General features: G+C 37.6%; 1 protein-coding gene across 14 annotated transcripts in view; it reads left to right on the top strand.

Moving 5' to 3' along the window:
* Positions 1–9,750, top strand: part of MLLT10 (MLLT10, histone lysine methyltransferase DOT1L cofactor) — a 204,559-nt gene that overhangs the window by 173,298 nt on the left and 21,511 nt on the right. For all 14 annotated transcript variants that reach the window (XM_023511344.1, XM_012803354.2, XM_023511343.1 and 11 more), the window contains one exon: positions 1,294–1,472. In XM_023511344.1, the coding sequence (XP_023367112.1) occupies positions 1,294–1,472 (179 nt within the window). The remainder of the gene's footprint in view (positions 1–1,293; positions 1,473–9,750) is intronic.

Raw genomic sequence — 9,750 nt, 5'->3', positions numbered from 1 at the left:
TGTTTGGCGGGTCCGGGCTGGGGATCCGAACCCGCCACCTTAGGTGTACGTGGCTGGCGCCTTAGCCGGTTGAGCTATAGGCGCCGAGCCTGTTTGTTTTATTCTTAAGAATGTCTAAAATTTATTCCCATTAGCTGTGTCCCATCTTCTTTATTGGTCTCTCAATTTCAAGTCTAGTCCTACTTTCTTTTCTTTCTTTTTTTTTATTTTTTGAGACAGAGCCTCAAGCTATTCCCCTAGGTAGAGTGCCGTGGCATCACAACTCACAGGAACCTCCAACTAACTCCTGGGCTCAACATAGCCTCCCAAGTAGCTGGGACCTCAAGCGCCAGCCACAACGCCCAGCTGTTTTTTGGTTGCAGCCGTCATTGTTGTTTTGGCGGGCCCGGGCTGGATTCAAACCCGCCACCTTAGGTGTATGTGGCTAGCGCCTTAGCCAGTTGAGCCACAGGCGCCGAGCCCCTACTTTATTTTCTACATTACACCTTTTCTTCTTTTTTTGCAGTTTTTGGCCGGGGCTGGGTTTGAATCCCCCACCTCCGGCATATGGGGCTGGTGCCCTACTCCTTGAGCCACAGGCACCGCCCTGCACCTTTTTTAGAACAGGTTCTCCTCCCATTTCACATCTTTTAAAATCATGATTTCCAGGACTTTAGCATCTGAATTTGGAAGGCCTCCTGGGTGAATTTTATGCATCCCTAATTGCTTTGTTATCTATTTACAACATGTTTTATTGCTAAATTTGTGGGGGGGTTTTTTTTTGTTGTTGTTGTTGTTTTTGAGACATAGGTTCACTATGTCGCCCTTGGTAGAGGGCTGTGGCATCACAGCTCACAGCAACCTCAAACTCTTGAGCTTAAGTGATTCTCTTGCCTCAGCCTCCCAGGTAGCTGAGACTACAGACACCTACCACAATGCTTGGCTTTTTTTGGTTATAGTTGTCGTTGTTTAGCCAGGCCGGGTTTGAATCTGCCAGCCTTGGTGCATGTGGCCAGTGCCATAACCACTGTGCTAAGGGTGCCGAGCCTATTCGTGTTTTTTTTTAATAAAGTTCTTGATATTTTCCCTGCCTATCAACAAAGGGATTATTTTTAATTTAGGTTCCTTTTAGGTAAGTATTTTATGTAAATTCAGTGTTTATTACTGATGACTTTTTAAAAAAACACCAACAATGGATTTATAATTAGGAGAGGTATCAGGAGGAAATCCAAGTTTTTTTAATTTAGTGATTAATATTGTGTGTCTGTGACAAATTTGACTGCTAACTTAAAAAATTTAATTTTTTTCTTGCAGGTATTTATAACAGCAATGATGTAGCAGTGTCATTTCCAAATGTAGTGTCTGGCTCAGGATCCAGCACTCCTGTCTCCAGTTCACATGTACCTCCACAGTCTTCTGGGCATTTGCAGCAAGTGGGATCTCTCTCCCCCTCAGCCACGGTGTCTGTAGCCCCTGCTGTTGCCACAACTCAGGTAAAAGAGTAGCCTGTCCCATGACATGCAGTAGATGAGCTTCTCTCTTTCTCTCTCTCTTTTTTTTTATTCAAGGTGAGTTTGGTTAGAGGAAACTATGGGAAATAAGCCTTCCTATAGGAATTTATGAAATACCTCAGTTTGTATTAACATGTCAGAAGACATTTTTGTATTATATTCATGAGAGGACAAAAGAATATGTGGGCACCGACTGATTCTTTTCAATTTCTGGGTTTCTAGTTTAATCCTACTAATGGTCTTCCTTTAAAAAATTAGGACTCAAAGTATTGAACCAGTTTTAGATTCTTGTGATTTTTACAATTTTTTAAATCACAAATAATACATGAAAATCTGCTATCTAAATTTGTAAAACCTAGTGTAGGTTTAGGAGAATGTAGTATATAAAGAGTAGAAAATCCATCCCGTCTTGTATACTACATAATGTTCCTCCTAGTGAGAAAGAAGAAACATTCATAAGTCTTAGAAATAGTGGTGAATATGTAGGTTTACCTCTTTTGCCTCACTTAAATCTTTAGTTTGATGGGTGACCTAATCTAGATGACCTAGTCTATATCTAGAATATTTTAAAAACTAGAGTCAAATACGAAAAGTCATAATCTTGAGTTCCATAAACAGAACAAGACACAATGGGTGGTGCCTGTGGCTCAGAAGAGTAGGGCACCGGCACCATATGCCCTACCCTTTTGATCCACAGGTGCCACCCTATAGTTTTATTTTTATTTCTCCAAGATTCTTATGGTCTTTTAATGTTTGAGAAAATTGTGACTGTGACAGATGTCTACTTACAAATGAGAGCTTAAGTATTTTTAAGTTGCAGTAAACTTGAGCTTTATGTATGTGCATAATTTCTGTTGTATGGACCTTCAGAATGTATATGGTTTTCCAGTATCTTCTGTAAGCTGTACTTCACAGCACAGCATCAGATTATGTTTGATGCGTGTGTGAATGGTGCAGTGCAAGCAGTCGCTATTACAATTAAGTATTAGAACGATTAGAAAGTTCAGCACAGAAAAATCAATGGAATGATTAGTAGTATCATCTTTGAAGATGAAAGTTAACTAGTGAGCCTTTCAACCTGAGTAAAGAGAGTTTGTCTACTTTGGAGGAGGGTTTCCTAAGCTCATTTCACTAAAAAATGTTATTAGAAAAGTAAGGTAGCCAGAACAAGGGTTTCGTGTTGGACAGGGTGAAAGGATAAGTGAAATAATGGCTCTTATAAATAGTTTTATCTCTTTTAATTAAGAGTGGCCATATGCTGTTGATAGCTTTATTTCTTTGGACAAAGTCAAACATGAACATTTTCAATGTGGATTTTTCTTTTCTGTCTTTAAGAAAGTCTGTTTTAATTACTCTTTAGTTAATTCCAGGCTGAGTTAAGCAAAACTCTCATTCTTTTTATTCATTATATTTGTGGGTTAGGGGCTTGGCATTAGGTGGACGGGGGAAGTGATGGTGAAGAAAAATTTATAGCTAGAGGGAAAATTCCACTTAACATGTGACTCAAATGTAGAACAAAGAAATCATAGTTGTGAGTAATCCAGGATTCAGTCCAATTAAAATCTTTACTGTTCTTCCCCTCTCTGTGTTTCGGTAAGATGGGTCTTTTCTAAGTGACTATCACCTAGTTAGATACAGATGCTGTGCTGAGACACCTCCATCCATGTTTCTGTCCAGCAGTAAATGTTTTCTGTCTTCAAGCTGAAGCTTATTCAGCTGGCTTATCTGGTGCTGCTGGAGCAACCAACAGTCTCCAGGAGGCTGAGGCACGTTGACCTCTCAATTGAACTGAGTGCAGAACTACTGCAGTTTAGTTGCCTAAGACAAAAGTAATGGTGTTGAATGTGGAAAATGTGAAATTTTCTAGGCAGCATGCAGTGAAAGGGAACAAAAATATTTAAATGGAATTGATAGAACTGTTAGAATGGGGATACTTCATAATTGAATCTTTGTTTCAAAAGGCAAAGTTTTTTCTGTTTAACTCTCAGATAGGTCCTATTTGTTTTCAGATCATACTATTCATTTGTGTTTAGTACTGTTATAGTCTTTCATTTAGGATTTCTCTTTAAGTAGTTGATTCAAATCGAAGAAAGCAATGTTAATAAGGATAAGTGGATAAATGAAAATTACCAATATTTAAAATGTAATTCCAGAAGTCTTTTCATAATTATTAAGAAAACCATCACAGTGAAAAGCAAGTACTTTAAAAATACTAATAAACAATAGAAATATTTAACCTCTGAATAATGTTTTACCTCTTCCTCTCTCCTCCCTTCCCCAATTTAATGAAGGTAGTAATTTTTAGTGACTGGATTGGTGCCAGCAGAATAGAGATCCAGAGGTTACACTGTTCTTTGTGACCTTCATTTTAAGTAAGATAAACAGACTTCTACTTTGGCTTATTTGCTGTCTTAAGAATTGTCCCTGGAAAGTGTTCAAGGAGGAGTGATTGGAAGGGTTAACAGAAATTAAAACCTGAGAATAGTCTTGGTGCCTGTGGCTCAAGTGGCTAAGGTGCCAGCCACATACACCTAAGGTGGCAGGTTTGAATCCAGCCCGGGCCTGCCAAACAACAATGATGGCTGCAACCAAAAAAAAGAAAAAAAAATAGCCGGGCATTGTGGCGGGCACCTGTGGTCCCAGCTATTTGGGAGGCTAAAGCAGGAGATGTGCTTGAGCCCAGGAGTTGGAGGTTCCTGTGAGCTGTGATGCCACGGCACTCTACCCAGAGGGACAGCCTGAGGCTCTGTCTCAAAAAAAAAAAAAAAAAAAAAAACAACCTGAGAATAGCTTGGTATGTGCTTTTCATGGGGGAAAAAGGAGGCCCTTGTAAAATTATGGAGAAGTGGGTAAATCTGATGGTTAGCACAGACTTAAAAGTAAAAAACCCTTTAAGAAAACTGATAAACCAGTTTTATATTCTTAAATGTTAAATCTTTTTTTATGTGATATGTTTTTAGAGTAATTGTTCTTTCACATATTTTTGATAGAAAACCCACTTGACTATATGCTAACTAGTATTTGTTTATCAGTAATAAAGTTGCTGCATTACTGGCTCGGTGCCTGTGGCTCAAGTGCTAAGACACCAGCCACGTACACCTGAGCTGGTGGGTTCGAATCCAGCCTGGGCCCGCCAAACAACAATGACGGTTGCAACCAAAAAATAGCTGGGTGTTGTGGTGGGTGCCTGTAGTCGCAGCTACTTGGGAGGTAGAAGCAGGAGACTCTCTTGAGCCCAGGAGTTGGAGGTTGCTGTGAGCTGTGATGCCATAGCACTCTACCCAGGGGGACAGCTTGTGGCTCTGTCTCAGAAAAAAAAAAAGTTTCTGCATTACTAATTTATCAGTAATATAGTTACAATTATAGTCCTTTAACATTATAAGAAGACTGAACCCCTGTCCACGTGACTGTTAATGATGTGCTCTACCCTTAATGGAGCAGGAGCAGAGGGGTATAAATTTGTTTCTGTAGGAATGCTGTTAATTTTTCATTTTGCCTTTCAAATCCTACTGTTTTCCAGTTCTACATTCATTCTCTTCTGTCTTTGGGAGAATATGAGTGCTTTTGCATGAAGGACGATTCTTTAATAGAAGAATTTAAGACTGGATGTGATGAATAGTAATTGCATTCTGCTGTGTCCCACATTATGAGTTTTTGCTTTTATAGTCTTCGTGTAGAATGATAGTCATGGTTTCTTGTTTTATCTCATGTTACTGTTACATGAAATGATAAAGGTTTAAACATCCATTTAAAGTTAAATAAATTCCAAGGTTTATTATCTATGGGATATTTAGTAAATGCAGAATTTCAGTATTTTTAAGGTACAATTCAGTGACTACAGTTTTGTAGATTTCTGTGGCATTTTTTACTTCCATCTCTTCTGAATATTTTGTTTTCTAGTGTTTGAGTGGGGGGGGGGTTGTCTTAGATGTAGTCCTTGATTTCTTTTCAAATGATTGCTAATAAGGACACATTACTCCTATTTAAGAAAATGGTTCAGTTGTTTCATCATACTGAACTGAGTTTGGGACACATCTGTGTTTCTACCTGATTAGCCAGAATGAAGTTTTATTACTTACACATAATTTCATAATAGCTTATAATTTTAAGGCTGTAAACCTTTCTAAACATAACAGATTTTTACATGTATAGCAGTTTGGTAAAGTGACAGCACAAAGTTGTGTAACTGGTTAAGTGGTAGAACTAAGTTTGGAATCAAGATCAGTTGATTAGTCTGGTCCCTAATCACTAATTGTTACTATAAGAATGAATTTCTTTATTATATATCCTTTATGCTAAGAGGTTACCGCTTTCAAAAACATTTTTAGGAATTCTGTGTCAATTTGGGTGATGCAGTGCAAAACAGCAGACATTTGAGTCAGAACTCCTGGGTTCTTGGAGCTCTGCTACTCACTGCTGTGACCTTGGACAGGTCTTTTAATTTTTATGAGCCTCATTTTTTTTCATATATAATATGGTAATACTTTTAAGTGCCTGTTCTACTTGCTTTATAGGTTTGTTAAGGAGTTCAAGGGTAGACCATAACATACTTTAAAATAATGGTTATTTAGGGCGGCACCTGTGGCTCAAAAGAGTAGGGCACTGGCCCCATGTGGCAGGTTCAAACCTAGCTCCAACCAAAAACCGCCCCCCCCAAATAATAATAATAATAATAATGGTTATTTCAAGTATTACAGAAACAACCTGATTACTAGTGAGAAAAGAAATTGTACAGAAAAACTTCCTTTATTAAAAATAGTATTGATATTTTCTGTTAAAACTCATAATTTCATGCCAAAGCATATGTATAAATTTTAGCCATTTTAGGTTCAGCTCTGGCCTTTTCTAGTTGTAAACTTATTTCATTTATTTCTAGTTCTAAAATTATGTCATTTACTACCTTTGTCCTAGAGACTTAATCTTTCCCCCAGAAGGTAGGAGATGTATTGATTAGATACTAACCAGTTGAGAAATCTACTTAGAATTCATTGGTTAATCTGTGCAGTACTGTTGTGCAGTCATGACTGTTTGGTGATGGTTTAACTACACTTTAATCCCTCCTACTACTTTATGGAAACTCAATTGTGGGGCATTTCAGCATTAACCTAAACAATGGTTTTGAATACGTTAAGCTCCTAACAATTAGGGAGCAGTTTGGGGCATTGAATAATGTGGAATGATGCAATTGAACCTGACAGCTTCAACAGTCAGCCTGCTCATGGGACCTGAAAGTTGTTCACACTTGGTTTCATCTCTCATCACACGCTGAGTATTAAAGCCTTACTGGTGGTAGCTGACACAGAAATGGGGTCTGCCATCAGAATATGTTTCATAGTAAACATAAAGTTTGAATTGAGCTAGAGAATACATGAAACTTTCAGTTGTTCTTCAGTCCCATCTAGATGTTCATTCGTATTTTTCCTGGAAATTTTTCTGGTCAAACATACTGTGCTTGCATATTTAGACATGTAAAATTATATCTAAAAACATTTGAAGTCTTATTACATTATTGCTATGCTATTAATCTGTATAGATTAAAAAGTTACTGCATATTGAGGCATTTATACCAGCTAATTTTTCTCAGAGAAACATTTTAATTTTTTAAATACAGCCACATTAGTCCAGAGTATAATTGGTAAATTATATTTTCTAATGAAGTTAATGGAAAAACAGAAACCAAAATAGCTTATGAGAATGAATTTTAAAATTACAAAGCTAAAGTGAGAGTACTCACCATAGCTCTTCACATATATTAACTCAATTCCCAATAGTATTCCTACGAGGTACATACTGTTACTACTCCATTTACAGATGGAAATTGAGAACGGAGAGTTGAGGGAATTGCCCAAGGTGAGACAGCTTGGCTTGCAGTAGAGAAAATGACAAAAGGTTTTTTTCTCTTAAAAATATATATGGATTAGGAATTTTTAAAAGTACTCAATTTAGCGAATCTGACGAGATTTTGGAAGAATGCATTTTAAAATTATGTCAGTGCGAGAAAACTTGAAGAAGAAACTGCTACGTTTTAGAGCTTGTTTGAGTCATTTGACTTTAATGTTTATTGATAGATTGTGCATTTAAAAAAATGCTTGCTATAACCTGTTCCTGTATGATTGAAGTATGAAGCTTCAATCCACCTCTAGATGATATATTGCTACAATACTTGTGAAAGGTGAAGTTTTCATAGGTACTATTCTTTAAAACCTAAATTTTTTTTGTTATTTTGCCTTTATCAACAGTAAGGAGGAAAACAGTCTTAACAAAACAAAACCCACTTTTAAGTCTTATGTCAGTATTGAGTAAACTGAGCCTGACTTTTTTCCCTGTCCTATTAACTGCTTTAGAATGAACCAAGTGCTCTAGGAATTTCATGGACTTACTACTTTATAACTCAACTCTTTTAAAACATCTCTGTGGTCCTAAACCGACATTTGAAATATAAAGGGTGAACTATTAATAACAAAAGTTATTTTAAGCTGAAATACTATTTTATTTTAATATTTATTTGAGACAGAGTCTTGCTCTGTTGCCCCAGGTAGAGTACAGTGGCGTAGACCATTGCTCACTGTAGCCTCAAACTCTTGGGCTCAAAGGATCTCATGTCAGCCCCCGGAGTAGCTGGGACAATAGGTATGTGCCATGATGCCTGGCTAATTTTTCTGTTTTTAGTAGAGACACAGTCTCTTTTGTTCACGTTGGTCTCAAACTTCTGAGCTCAAGCAATCCTCCTGTGCCTGTACCTCCTAGGGTGCTAGGATTATAGGTGTGAGCCACCATGCCTGGTCTGAAATACAACTTTAATCTTGTTAATATGGCATGCCAATGTATTTAGGAAAGTTTGTTTGGTTTGTTTTGATTTTTGCACACTGCCTTGTTGAGACATGCATTCTCTTGCAGATGTTTAATCTATTAAGTTATTGTACATTTGTTAAGGGTGTTCTTTAACTTATAGGCCTAACCATGTTTTATTTAAAAGTGACTTAGATTTACCTTAGTAATTATTCAATTTATTCTTAGCCCATTGGTCTTTGGTTTCATCTTATAAAATAATGATACTTCTTCTCTCATTGAGGATTTTCCTAGAGTGTCAGAGTAAGTGTCACATAATATCTTGAGTAGAAGTGATTCCTATTAATTATTAATCTTGGGTGGGGAAGGAAACTTTGTAAGATACCACATGTTCTGAGTTTTAATATAGAAGTTTATCATGGCAATATTAACTTCTTATTCTGAAATAATTTTAAATGCATATACAACATAGAAGAATGGTATAGAAAGTTACATTTCTAAGTGACTATCCTTCACTCAGCCACTCTTGGTGTTGACAGCTCATATTTTTATAGCACCAGTAGATCCAAGGGGAGTATCTGTCTCCTTACCTGGGCAGTTTAAGGTTGAAATGTTATGAGATAGCAACTTCCCTCCAAAAAGAATTTCTAGTCTTTATACCAGATCTTCTGACTTATGGTACGTTAGTAATTTGTTATTAAATGTGCATTTGAAAATGTGTATATTTGTTAATGTTTCCCTTATTCCCGTTCCAGATCACTTTTTTATAAAAGCTTTTAGGGCCCTTTGTGTTTATAAACTTACTTCTTAGGTTGATGTGGACCTTCTTCCATTTCCCCAAATCTTAGTGCCTTAGGCCAAAGGCACAGAGGTCTTTGAGTCTATGAAATGCCAGATGTTGAAAGTGCTCTCTTCAGTGTCATCTTTCTTTTTCCAGCTCTCTTAACTTCTCCACCTTCTCTGCTAAGGAGTGGTTTCTTTTCACTTTTCTTTCATTTCTTGGCCTGGGGGTACCAACAGAAAGGCTTATCAAGGGTTCCCAGTGTTATTTCTGTGTTGGCTGAGCAGTGACAGTCACTTGTAGAGTTTTGGTAACTCATGTTGCCCACCTTAAATTGATTTTTGACTTTTCCAGTAGAAATTAATATAGAATGACTTAGATACTTTAATATGCCAGAGTAACTCTATCTGTTAAAATTAATAACTTTCTCTTTCAAAAGTTTCTGGCTTAGGGGTGGCGCCTGTGGCTCAGTGAGTAGGGCACCGGCCCCATATGAGGGTGGCGGGTTCAAACCCAGCCCTGGCCAAACTGCAACAAAAAAATAGCTGGGCATTGTGGCGGGCACCTATAGTCCCAGCTACACAGGAGGCTGAGGCATGAGAATCGCCTGAGCCCAAGAGCTGGAGCTTGCTGTGAGCTGTGATGGCACAGCACTCTACTGAGGGTGACAAAGTAAGACTCTGTCTCTCT

This window comes from Otolemur garnettii, unplaced genomic scaffold (genome assembly GCF_000181295.1).
Source record: "Otolemur garnettii isolate 467f Iridium unplaced genomic scaffold, OtoGar3 scaffold00019, whole genome shotgun sequence".
Classification (NCBI taxonomy): Eukaryota; Metazoa; Chordata; class Mammalia; order Primates; family Galagidae; genus Otolemur; species Otolemur garnettii.
The sequence above is the reverse complement of the archived record's forward strand: the minus strand, read 5'-3'. Positions and strand labels throughout refer to the sequence as shown.